Raw genomic sequence first — 13,417 nt, 5'->3', positions numbered from 1 at the left:
AAAGAATATATTCAGTTATGTAGATAGATAGGTAGACAGACTCAGTTGTGTCAGAGTCTTTGCGACCCCATAGACTGTAGCCCGCCAGGTTCTTCTGTCCATGGCAAGAATACTGGAGCAGATTGCCATTTACTGCGCCAGTGGCTCTTCCCCACCCACAGGGTCAAACCGGTGCCTGTTGCATCTCCTGCATTGGCAGGCAGATTTCTTTACCACTAGTGCTGCCTGGGAAGCCCATATATGTGTTATATATCTGAATCACTTTGCTATATACCAGAAAATAACACAACATTGTAAATGAACTACATTTTGAGTTTTAAAAATTATTTATTTATTTGGCTGTGCCAGGTCTTAGTTGCCTCATGCAGGTTCTTTAGTTGCTGCATTCAAACTCTTGGTTGCAGCATGTGAGATCTAGTTCTCTGGCTAATGATTGAACCCAAGCTGGCTGCATTGGCAGCGTGGAGTCTTAGCCACTGGACCACCAGGGTAGCCACTACTTCCATTTTTTTTTAAATTTTAATTAACAAAATACAGTGGGTGCACCATAAATACTTAATTTCAAAAGGATCCATCTTTATAGGACGGCCATTTCCTCAGGCCCAGCCACAAGGAACTTCCCTAATATTATTAGGAGTGACATCATAACTTCTAGTCCTTGCTCATTTGACAGTTTCTGCTCATTTCTTTCTCTAATACAGATTGTGAATGTCCCTGTTGGAGTCCTGGCAGGGCTCCAGCCAGAACTGAGCACTGGCAGGGATGTAAAGCTGGGCATGATTCAACACTGCTGGATTCAGTTCAAGCCCAGTAATAGAAGAGCCTCCCTGAGCTTGTGGTCGCCATACCTGCCAATCATCTTCCCAAGGTTGGTCGATGTGTGAGTGTTTTGTCATATGCAGAACACTTGAGAAGGTCAAGGGGGAAGGAGGGGAAAGGGAGGCAGATGCTGAGGCATCAGAGGACATGGAGAGAGTTGGTTCCTGAGCTGCTATAACGGGGGGGCACTGCCCTCCCCCTGTTATAGTGAGCCAGGTGTCCAGTCCAGCAATCAGGAGGTATTCCGGCTCTTGGTGTTAGGAACAGTCAGTGCATCCTGCTTCCTGACAAAGAGTCCATCTTGTTACTGGCCTCCAGTTTGTAGGGAACCCAGATTGTATTCTCTGAAGAGCTGACCTCAGAGCAATGCTGCCTTTCTTTCTTAGTCAGCCTTTCTTAGTCAATTGGGGAATTCTCTGGTGGTCCAGTGGTTAGGACTCCGTGCTTTCACTGCAGATGGCTGGGGTTTGATCCCTGGTTGGGGAATTAATATTCTGCAAGCCGTACAGTGCAGCCAAAAAAAAAGGTAAGCCAAGTCTGTGAGGTATACTATCTGTCACCTGCCCACTTACCCAGATTCTTGTTGTGACAGGCACTCATGATGTCCAGTTCTCCCATGGTGAGGTGTGGGCCTGCCCAAATCACTTCCTCAGGTGGACTCATGGGAAGAAATACTTAAGAGTTAGCTTCACTGGCCAGGAAGCTGCCACATGTACAGTACTGGTGCTCACTGAGGAAGGGGGGGCATTGTGTTGCATTTTGAGTTTCTGTTAATAGCAACATAGGAACCAAACTGAGTGTTAGGCCCAGCCAGGTCTGAGACCTGAGTAAAGTCTGAACACTTCAGCTAAGACCACCCACCAATGTGTCACCCTAAATTATCCTCACCCTTTTGAGACACGTGGACTTTCCTGGTGGCTCTGACGGTAAAGAATCTGCCTGTAATTCAGGAGACCTGGGTTTGGTCCCTGGATCTGGAAGATCCTCTGGAGGAGGGAAGGGCTGCCCACTTCAGTATTCTTGCCTGGAGAATTCCATGGACAGAGGAACCTACAAGCTACAGCCCCTGGGGTCACAAAGGGATGGACAAGACTGAGCGACTAACACTTTCACTTTTAGATCATGCCCCAGATCTCAGTAACTTCATTGTCAAAAACAGATCCCTGTAAAGCAGTTATCCACCAATTAAGAATAAATTTAAAAAGCAAATAGAAAAACAGATCCTTACCACTTACAGTGGAGCTGCCTCCTGGACACTGAGAATCCAGCCCTTAGACTCCTGCAGGGACCCCTTCTTTCTGTCCCGTTACATGGATAGTAAGAAGCAGGCATTCACTAAGGCAGCCTGTTTATTCAGAATATGTTTACAGCTGCTTGAAGATTTTTTTCAATAATTTAAAATCCCATAATCATTTTTTTTAATTTATTTATTTGGCCACAGATTGTGGCATGTGGGACCTTAGTTCCCTAACCAGGGATCAAACCAGTGCCTCCCGCATTTGAAGAGCAGAGTCCCAACCAGTAGACTACCAGGGAAGTACCTGTTGGAAGATTTTTCAAGTCAGAGGCATAACTGAATGATGAAACTAGTTTCCTTCTTTAATTTTTTTTTTCAGGGCTGAGACTCCAGAATGAGTCCTCAAGGACTTCTTTCAAGACTCACAGAAACCTCCACCCTGGTGATGGCACACAGGGACTGTTTTCTTGTTCTTAGTCTGAATGACTGCCAAGCAGGAGAGCAACGGTAGAACAGTCAAATCCCAGGCTCTCCCCATAGCTTCTAATCTCAGACCTTGTTAAACTCCTTTCTGAGCCCAAGGACAAAAGTCACTTGAACAAATGAGTTTAAGTCATGAATGAAAACTCTCACTCTTTCCATGAGAAAGAATTAAGAGATGGACAGGTAAGCAAGCATATCCGTTTGGGAAAGAAGGTATTGGTATGGGATGTATTGTTAATAAGAGAGAGCATATATCAAGACGGTGTAGACCTTTAGAAATGTGTAGGAATAGTTCTCTTTACAGTTCTCTTATTCTTTTAGAAGAAGCTCTTAGTCACTTCTGGATCAGTTGACTTTCCTGATGGTTTGCTTTCCAAGTAGGTTATAGGATTTGGGTTTGGATTTGCTTGGGTGGGAGGAAAGTTTCAATTGGAATCTCCCAGGAAATACATATTTCAATCAGTTTGGGTTGTTTACTGGCCCTTTCTTTCTCAAACACCCATTTTGACCTGTTTATCCTCAGGATCCCTGGTTCCATGTGTTACGTCTCTGTGTGAGCCTGGCAGCTTACCCTGTATTCCCCATCTTTCTCCCTACTTTGCCCAGAAGTGGTCTTAAATGGAGCCTTTGGGGTTCAGTGGCCAGAATGGGGACAAAGCCTGTGCTTTGGGAGTCCAGGGAGGTTTTCTTCACTGTCCTAAGACAGGTGAACTGTTCTTCCAGAGAACATTTATCTTTGGACACTAGAGAGGAGAGAAGGACGCGATGAGTCTTGATCACACAGACTCCTACAGGGAGTTGTGCAGCAGGGTGAATCACCAGATATTATTGAGAACGTATCTTGAGCCTGCGAGTGTGTCTGACTCTTTGTGACCCCATGGACTGTAGTCCGCCAGGCTCCTCTGTCCATGGAATTTCCCAGGCAAGAATACTAGAGTAGGTAGCCATCCCCTTCTCCAGGGGATCTTCCCGACCGAGGGATCGAATCCAGGTCACCTGCATTGCAGGCGGATTTTTTACCGTCTGAGCCACCAGAGAAGCCCATCTTGAGCCTAGCGCTGTGCGGATGGTCTGAGAAATATAAAACAAGTGTACGAGAAGAGTCTGACTGGGAAGACGGGTCTTTTGCAGAGGACCTTGTGCCACATGCAGAGGGGCTATGGGACTTAGAGATGTGAGGAAACCATTGTAGCTCAGCCACCCTGAGGAGATGGAGCTGATCTTGACGGGCCCAGAAAACACTGAGAAGGTGGAGGTGGGGGCGAGACCACATGACCCGAGGGCTGGAGGCGAGAGGAACTGCAGCAGTGCGTTCACTTTGGCTAAGTGGGAAGCAGTGGTGCTTAGACACCAGGAGGCCAGTTGTGGAGGAGTAGCTCTGCTGTGGTGTGTTTGTGGGTTCATTCTTCTGGCAAAAATGAAGGCAAAAAGAAGTCAAAAAATCAAAGTTGTGTCTAAGGAGTGTTAGTTGGCAGAAATATGTAAGCAGGGTTAGAGTAACAGAACAGTCTGGGATTCCAGGGCCTTGACATAACAATGATACCTTTATTAGTTATTTTCCCTTAATTATTATTATTTTTCTTTTATCTGCCTTAGAGAAAATAATACTGCACATGGTTCAAAATCCAAAAGTATGGAGGATGTACATTTAGTGAAAAAACTATCTTCTACTCTTATTCCCCAGCCACCCTGTTTTCCTGCTGAGGAAGTTGGTACTTCCTAGAAGACTATAATTCTGGAAATAGTCTCTGTAAAGACAAGCAAATATATTTACGTGTTTTTTTTTTTTTTAGAAAATCCAATGGTAGAGTATACTCTGCCCTTTGCTTTTTCACTTAATATAGTAATATCATGAAGATTGTTCCAAATCATTTATAAAGTACTTTCTTACTCTTTTTTTTAAATGGCTGTATAGGATCTCATTAAGTGGATATGCTTTAATTTATTTAAAATTAGTTCACTAGTGACAACTAGATTTATCATGATGATCATTTTGAAATGTATAGAAATATCAAATCACTGTGTTGTGCACTAGGAACTAACATCATGTTGTAAGTGAATTATAATTCAAAAACAAACTTGTAGAAAAAGAGATTAGATTTGTGGCTACCAGAGATAGGGGAATGGGGGAAGGGGGATTAGACAGTGAAGAGGTGCAAACTTCCAGTTAGAAGATAAATAAGTACTAGGAATATAATGTACAACATGAAAAGGTAACACTGCTGTGTGTTATAGTGAGAGTTAAGAAAGTAAATCCTGAGTTCTCATCACAGGAAAAAAATTTTTGTTTGTTGATGTAACATCAATAGGTGATGATGGATGATCACTAAACCTACCCTGGTCATCATTTCATAATGTATATAAGTCCAATCATTATGCTGTGCACCTTGCATCTTATACAGGGATGTATGTCAATTACAGCTCGGTGAAACGGCAGGTGGGGGGGTTATAAATAAAGTAAAATAAAATAAGAAGCCCATCAGTGGACATTCAGAGTTTTTCTAGCCTTTTGCTTTTATAAACAGTACTACCGTGGATTTCCTTCATGGTCTAGTGGTTAAGAGTCTGCCTGCCAATGCAGGGGACATGGGTTCGATCCCTGGCCCAGGAAGATCCCACATGCCAGGGGGGCAGCTAAGCCCATGTGCCCTAGAGCTCATGCTCCACAACAAGAGAAGCCACTGCAGCGAGAAGCCCTTGAACCACAGCTAGAGATGGCATGGCAGCACAGACCCAGTGCAGCCAAAACAAACAAAAACAGACGAACAAAGCCACGAGTAACCCTGTAAGCATGCCATTTTGCCCATGGATGAGTGTATATATTAGATAAATTCCTCAAATGCAGTTGCAGGCCCCAGATAGACACAGCATACATGATTGTCCAATATTATCAAGCCGGAGAGGTGGTAACAGTTCACTGTCCAGTGTCTTACAGCCCTTGGTCCTCTAGCCAGCACGGTGTCACCACGCTTTTTGATCTTTGATAACAAGATAGGTGAAAAATGTTATTTCAAGAGTAGTTTTAGTTGATTTTAGTTGACATTTCTCTTGTTATGAGTAAGGTTGAGCGTTTCTTCACATGTTTAAGAACTGTTTGTGTTTCCTTTTATGCAAACCATCTACATCCATGCCCATTTTTCTACTGGTTTCTTTTTTTTTCTCTTACTGACTTGTAGGATTTGATTTCATTTTTTAACAGTAAGAGCATTAGGGCTTCCCAGGTGGCTCAGTAGTAAAGAATTTCCCTACAATGTGGGAGACCTGGGTTTGATCCCTGGGTCAGGAAGATCCCCTGGAGAAGGCAATGGCAACCCACTCCAGTATTCTTGCCTGGGAAATCCCATGGACAGAGGAGCCTAGTGGGCTATAGTCCATGGAGTTGCAAAGAGTCAGACACAACTTAGCAACTAAACACCAAAGACAGGAAAATTAGCCTTGTGTTTTTATATGAGTTGCAAAAGGTTTGTTGGGTAGTTTTTAAGCTCCAGCAGGGGAAAGATTTGGCTGAGCAGAACATGAGGAAACCGCCTCACTCAACTTTACTTACTCAGAGCCCTGAGACTTTGAATGGGGCCAAGAAATCTGTATGAGATTATATTAACATTAAGCTTTTTGCAGACCAGGTTAAACAGGAGTTGTCCCTACAGTATTACCTGTAGTTGACTTCTCCAGGGTTAATCCATTGTGTGTGTGTTAAGGGAAAGGGTATGCTCTTCAAGCTCTCATCTCTGGGGGACTGATATGTGCCTGAGAGACTGACTCTCGTTTGCCTTGCAGGTTGAAAGTGTGTCTGCTGGGTCCTCTGCACCATGTGACAAGGACAGCAGTGCTCTTCTGGCTTTCAGAGGAATTTCTGTACGTACTGCCACAGCCCAGTGTCTTTTGTCAGTAGACGCTCGTGTAACATGCTGCTATGTGGTGCCAGCTGCCGGGACACAGGATGGCACAGACCTTGCCCTCCAGTAGTACATATTTTGGGGGTAGGAGTGGGAACAGACATGCAAAACAATCTCTGCCTAATCAGAAAATTGTTGTAATGAAGCAGAATATAAAGCACAGTGGGGATATCAACAGCTTACCACTAGATTTTTATCCATTTACTCTTCACTGCCGCTGCTGCTAAGTCGCTTCAGTCGTGTCCGACTCTGTGCAACCCCAAAGACGGCGGCCTACCAGGCTCCCCCATCCCTGGGATTCTCCAGGCAAGAACACTGGAGTGGGTTGCCATTTCCTTCTCCAATGCATGAAAGTGAAAAGTGAAAGTGAAGTCGCTCAGTCGTGTCCAACTAGTAGCGACCCCATGGACTGCAGCCTACCAGGCTCCTCTGTCCATGGGATTTTCCAGGCAAGAGTACTGGAGTGGGGTGCCATTGCCTTCTCCGATTTACTCTTCAAGGAGGGCATGTACTTGTCCCTACATTGCCCAACTTCTCCAGTTGGTATTTTCCAGGTGCCTCTCATTAAGATTGGGCTTCCCAGGTGGCTCAGTGGTAAAGAACCCAGCTGTCAATGCAGGAGTGGGTTAAATCCCTGAGTAGGGAAGATCCCTTGGAAGAGGAAACAGCAACCCACTCCAGTACTCTTGCCTGGAAAATTCCATGGACAGAGGAGCCTGGCAGTCTACAGTCTGTGGGGTCTCAAAGAGTCGGACACAACTGAGCGACTGAGCACGCACTCAGTAAGACTGGCTTTAACCCACCCATCTGGGAAGACAGATTCTAATGGCCTCCAGTTTCAAGAACATTTGGTACAGTGGGCAGTTTGTGTTTGTGTGGATAGGAGGACTTGGACTCCACCCTCACACTGAAGGTCACCTGCCCCTACAGATCTCAGAGCTGAAGAACCACAGCGTCCTCCAAGCCCTGACAGCAGAGGCGAACGGCTGGGAGCCTGGTGGTAAGGTCCCCTTCAGGGCCCGCAGAGCCTGGGTGGGACTCAAGGCAGAGCTCGTGGGTCTTTCTTTTCCTTCCTTGAATTTCTCTCACTACTTTTCCTATAGAATTTTATAGATTTATCCTTCTTCAAGGGAAATTAGAACTGACACTGGATTAGGAGTCAAGAGACCTGAGTTCATTCTTTTTAAGGGTTTTTTTTTTTGGATGTGGATCATTTTTAAAGTCTCTTATTGAATGTGTTACAATATTGCGTCTGCCACGTGTTTTGGTTTTCTGGCTGCAGTGCATGTGGGATCTTAGCTCCCTGACCAAGGATAAAACCCACACACACCCTCTGCTTTGGAAAGTGAAGTCTTAACCACTGGACTGCCAGGGAGGTCCTGAGAGACCTGAGTTGTAACTTGGTCCCCAAAGCCCTGCTAGTGGCTTATTTGCATTTTGGAGAAATCATACTATCTCTGTGTCTACAGTGGAAATATCAATATCTCCTTTGTGCTCTAAAGGATGTTGTGATACTGAAATGATACAGAGTAGATGAAAAGGCTTTGAAAAGTTAATCTTCTTTTACCTGCTTGACATGGCGCTTCTCATACTCTATTTAAAGCTCACTCTGCCTGCTATTATACTGCACAAGAAAGCACACTCCACCAATTCAGAAGGACCACTTCTGGAGTCAAATGTCTCTGGCTTAAGTCTTGACTCTCACCCACCAGCTCCATGACCCAAAGCAAGGAACTTAATCTTTCTAACCCTCACTTTACTTATCTGTAAAACTGGGGTTGTATCAGAACCTGTATGATAATGAGATAATGGAAAGTGCTTAACACACAGAATCATAGCGAGCACTCATTGGTGTGTTTTGTTATCTTAAAATCTTGCAAATTGAATGTGTAATCTCCAAGAATATGGGAGTCTATTAAAAATATTCCAGTGTAGAAAAATTATTTGAAGGTCTCAGAAGTTTCTTTTTTTTTAAAGAGAACCATTTTTTAAATTTTATTTTTAATTGGAGAATTATTACTTTACAGTGTTGTGTTGGTTTCTGCCAGAAACAACATGAATCAGTCACAAATATACATATATCGCCTCCCTTTTGAACCTCCCTCCCCTGCCCTACCATGTGGATATTAAATTTGTTACAACATTGCTTCTTTTTTATGTTTTTGATTTTTTTGGCCTTCAGGCATGTGGAATCTTGGCTTCCCAACCAGGGATCCAACCCACACCCTTTCTGTTGGAAGACAAAGTCTCAGTCACTATGATGGCCAGGGAAGTCCCTATAAAGTTTCTTTTAATTGAATTTTGTCTTTACCACGTGTTGACAAACCTAATATTGATTAGAGATGTTGCCTCAAATACCAAAATATCTTCTGTTTCAGTACAACTGGCAGTTACATGCCAGATATTTTTGATCATATTAAACAATTACACTGGACTTGCCAGGTGGTAAAGTGGTAAAGAATTCGCCTGTCAATGCAGGAGACTCGGGACACTGAGTTTCGATCCCTGGGTCAGAAAGATCCCCCAGAGAAGGAAATGGCAACCCACTCCAGTATTTTTTCCTGGAAAGTGCCATGGACAGAGGAGCCTGGCAGGCTACAGTCCTCGAGCTCACAAAGAGTTGGATATGACTGAGTATGCGCACATAAGTGTTGGAACAATTACATTTTTTTTCCAGACTGCACTCAGCTAATTTAAATTAATAGGCTGACTAAATCAGCAGTGCCGTTTACTATGTGAATAAAGAGAAAAGGGCTTAAGTAAAGGAGGTAATTGACACAAGGAAAAATGATAAAGAGCCATACTAACGTGAACGGTCTTCCTAGAGATTTGGGTTTTGGCTCCATGCTTTTCTGTTCATGTGGGGAAAACAGTATTTACGTCAGGATTGTGTGCAGAGGTGGGAGTCGTCTCCTTGAGTCCTAAAGGAACTAGGAAAGGAGCAATATGCTCTTACATGGGTAGGATGTTTGTCTCTAGTTCAGGCACCAGATTGAAGTTGCCCCTTGAGACCGTGTGCTTCCTCTTAATTGCACTGCTATCACAGTAAACTCCCACGCCCTTGCCCATGAGGTTCCTACTCCTGGTTCACAACCTTTGACCAACGTGTTTATAGGCAGGGATGCATGGGGTAAAAGATTAATTGCATTGTGATGATCTGAAGATTAACGAGTTAGTGAGGCTGGATGTAGATGAGGGGTGAAGGGTGGGGGCACTCATCATCTTGATAAACTTCCATGGCTGCCGTTCCACTCTGCTTGTTCAACCCCTTTGTCGTTGGAGCTCACTTCCCGAGGGTCCAGCGTGCTGGACGTAAGTCTTTATTTTCCTCATGGTCCCAGGTCGAATATCCTGTGTCCCGTTGAAGTTGCCTAGCTTGGAAGCCCTGTTGTACCTTCTACTGCCCTGGGCAAGGACTGGCCATGTCCTAGAGTCCAGATCCATCTCATCTGCTACCACCATCCACAATCCTGCTAGACCTGAGTCCACAACTGGGTTGGCCATGCTAGCTGAGGTGTATTAAGCAAGTGACCTTGGGCCACATGCTCCCCTAGGCTCTGTTCTCATAGTAATCTCAAAAGTGATTACAGATGGTTGAGTAACTTGCCTGGAGAAGCACAGCTTGTGAGGGAGCTAAAAAGTTCACAAGCCATTTGGCTCCACAGGGTGCTTTCACTGTGGTCCTCTCCAGCTCCCCAGCAGCCTCCTCAGCCTCCTTATCCGTTAGTGTTTTAAGTTTGGGGTAGGGTTTTCTTTAATTTTGCAAGTGTGTATCGGTCGCTCAGTCTTGTCTGACTCTATGCCCTATGCACTGTAGCCCACCAGACCCCTCTGTCCATGGGATTCTCTGGGCAAGAATACTGGAGTGGGTTGCCATTCCCTTCTTCAGGGGATCTTCCCAAAGCAGGGATCAAACCCAGGTCTCCTGCATTGCAGGTGGATTCTTTGCCGTCTGAGCCACTAGGGAAGCCCTTTTGCAAGTGTACTTCCAAAACAGTTCACTGTCGCAGAAAGTCCTCAGCCCTGGTTGCAAGGCAGAGGGGAGCTGTCCTGACTTGCTTACACTATCCAGGCTGGAAGGCTCACCAGTTTGGTTTGAACAGAAGCCTCCCCATCCTCCCCACTGTTTGCCTGTGTCCTCTTTAGCAAAGGGGAAAAGCCAGTGACAGCCATGACACCGGAATTCAGTCCAGAGAGTGGCAGCTATGGTGCGGGGTAAAGGCTGTGCAGTGACTGTAGAGAGCCTGTCCTGCTGCCGTGTTTTCCTTCTGTCCCCCCTCCTTTCATTGTGCTTTTCATTCACTCATCAAACATTCATTGTGAGGACTTCGCAGGTGGTCCAGTGGTTAGGACTCCGTACTTCCACTGCAAGGGGCACAGGTTTGATCCCAGGTAATTGGGGAACTAAGATCCCGCATGCCAGGCAGTGTGGCCAAAAACAGCAACAAAAACATTCATGGTGCACCCATTGAACCCCAAGAACCCGGCCCTCCTGTAGCTCCCAGTGCAGCAGGCAGGACAGTTACCACACTGTGACAAGAACGGGGTGTTGGGGGCTCTCATGGTGCTGCTCCTAAAAGCAGATTCCAGAGGCTGAAGAAGGTGCCAGGGGAGGGTGGTGCTGGAGTTGGCTGCAGGCTGAGATGGAGCTGCGCCAGGAGGGGTTGGGGTTTCATTGTGAGAATTACAAAGAATCCATAGAGGGTTCCATGCAGCGGGCTGGCATCAGGTCTGGCCTTTTTGAAAGCTCACTTTGGCAACTGTCTGGCAAGATAGGCAGATGAGGCCAGGGGCTACGACAGTGATCCAGACATACCTAGATCTCAGGGGGTGTCCTTGTCTCATTGCAGTTGTGAGTACAGAAGTCCTCCAAGCCCAAGAAGAATGGGAAGCTGTGGACAGCATCCACCCAGAGACAGGTAACTAGAGGAATGGCACCCTCTCCACACAGCCTGCTGCTGCTAAAGGCACTGTCCACCCACGAGGCTGATGCTCTGTTTGGGATTAGAGGACAGAATTCCTGAGTGTTCTCATTTTTGATATGTGACATAGAATAAAACCTCTTTTCCCAGTTCAAAGGTGATGCCCTCCAACCTCTGGAGGAAAGGGAGATGAATGCCACGGGGTCTGAGAGAAGACAAGGAGGACCATGGTCAGGGTCAGCTTCTGCAGGGTGATGAGGTCGGGCAAAGGATGGAGCTGGGCAGCCAGGACCCCTGCATCAGGCTGAGCAGATTGTTCACTGTACAAGGAAATCTCTGGAGATGGAGGTTGAAGCTGTCTGCTGGAAGGCACTGGGGGCTGTCAGAACTGTGTCTCGTTCCTTTGGGAGGTTTGGGTGGAGCTGTGGGAAGGGAGAACTGAGACCTAAATCTAGCCTGACCCCACTTGAGCACCTGGAGAGACGTTACGGGGGCTGTATCAGCCGTCACCTGAATTGCTGGTTGATGAGTTAATTCCCTGGAACAAAGGCTGGAGGAGAGATCATTCATCTCCAGGGCAGAGAAGGCGAAGTAGAACCCGGGAAAGGCCCCTAGACAGACCTGTCACAAGCTTCTGTGTGGGTACCTCCTCCAGGCAGTGATGCACCCCACTCACAGATGAGTGGACTTGAGGGCTCCTACAGATCAGCTTCTACTCTGCAGGGCTCGGCCTGGCCCACCTCCACCCAGACAGCTCTGAAAGGGAGTCCACCCTGTGAATAACACCAGCCCTCTGACACTGGGTTGGTTGTAGCTGTAGGTGTCTGACACTGACAGCTGGAAGCCTGTGCTGGGCTTAGAGGTGACAACCAGAAGGCCCTTGGTACATGTTTGCTGATAGAGTGGCTCTTGTCACAAGTCCTGGAGTGTCTTCCCTTTTGCCACAGGGAGCCGGGCCAGCATAGACCAGCCGGGGCAGCTCATCTCCTTCAGTGAGGCCCTGCAGCATTTCCAGACAGTGGACCTCTCCTCCTTCAAGGTATGACACTGGGGCGGGGAGGTGGCACTGGGGTCTTGAGCAAAGCGCTTTCTTCCCCCAAGCCATGTTTCTACCCCATCAGGATAGGCCACAGGAAGATCCCCTGGAGAAGGGCATGGCAGCCCACTCTAGTATTCTTGCCTGGAGAATCCCCATGGACAGAGGAGCCTAGTGGGCTACAGTCCATGGAGTTGCAAAGAGTTGGACACAACTGAGCAACTAAGCACAGGATAGGGCACTGGGCAGGCAAGAGGGCAGCTTCCAGTTGAGGGCTCTTTCCTGTCTGAGAAATCTCAGGGTACAGGATCACAGGTGGCCGAGGACCCAGATGTCATGCGGTCTCAGGGACTGTGTCCTCAGAGCTCTAGTGGTCCTGTCTTACGGGGTCCGTGGAGCTGCTCCCCACTCTCCCGTCCTAGGGATGCCAGGGGGTTGGGGGTGGGGGTGGGTCTGGAATCAGATGCTAGGAAGCAGGGTAGTCTGTCCAGAGAGCTGAGTGATTCATGGCCAATACAGGAAAATTTTCCATATCCTAGAAGAACTAGAAGCTCTTTGGGAATTTAAAAAATATGTGGGTTTGGAAAAAGAGTGCTGAGGAAATGAAAAGCTGGCAGACATCTTGAGTGCCTAGCGGTAAGTTTGCTGCTGCTGCTGCTGCTAAGTCACTTCAGTCGTGTCTGACTCTCTGCGACCCCATAGATGGCAGCCCACCAGGCTCCGCCGTCCCTGGGATTCTCCAGGCAAGAACACTGGAGTGGGTTGCCATTTCCTTCTCCAAGGCATGAAAGTGAAAAGTGAAAGTGAAGTCGCTCTATCGTGTCCAACTCTTAGCGACCCCATGGACTGCAGCCTACCAGGCTCCTCTGTCCATGGGATTTTCCAGGCAAGAGTACCAGAGTGGGGTGCCATTGCCTTCTCCGAGTGGTAAGTTTAGAGGACTGTGAATTCAAATGTTCAACCTAAAGCCTGGCTCGAAGGGAGAGGCTGAGTATAGGAATCAGACTGATCCCAGAGAGCTGGA

At 46.7% G+C, this 13,417-nt stretch overlaps 1 protein-coding gene across 2 annotated transcripts in view; it reads left to right on the top strand.

Annotated features, from left to right (window-relative positions):
* The first annotated feature begins 706 nt into the window (after positions 1 to 706).
* The window catches only part of ELMOD3 (ELMO domain containing 3), a 32,066-nt gene continuing 19,355 nt past the window's right edge, over positions 707 to 13,417 (top strand). For both annotated transcript variants that reach the window (XM_052648349.1, XM_052648348.1), the window contains exons 1-6: positions 707 to 868; positions 2,436 to 2,722; positions 6,317 to 6,394; positions 7,366 to 7,435; positions 11,286 to 11,354; positions 12,305 to 12,396. In XM_052648349.1, coding sequence (XP_052504309.1) covers positions 2,672 to 2,722; positions 6,317 to 6,394; positions 7,366 to 7,435; positions 11,286 to 11,354; positions 12,305 to 12,396 — 360 coding nt within the window. In that variant the 5' untranslated portion in view covers positions 707 to 868; positions 2,436 to 2,671. The remainder of the gene's footprint in view (positions 869 to 2,435; positions 2,723 to 6,316; positions 6,395 to 7,365; positions 7,436 to 11,285; positions 11,355 to 12,304; positions 12,397 to 13,417) is intronic.

Source organism: Budorcas taxicolor, chromosome 11, assembly GCF_023091745.1.
Source record: "Budorcas taxicolor isolate Tak-1 chromosome 11, Takin1.1, whole genome shotgun sequence".
Classification (NCBI taxonomy): domain Eukaryota; kingdom Metazoa; phylum Chordata; class Mammalia; order Artiodactyla; family Bovidae; genus Budorcas; species Budorcas taxicolor.
Note: the sequence above shows the minus strand (reverse complement) of the source record. Positions and strands in the feature narration are given on the sequence as shown.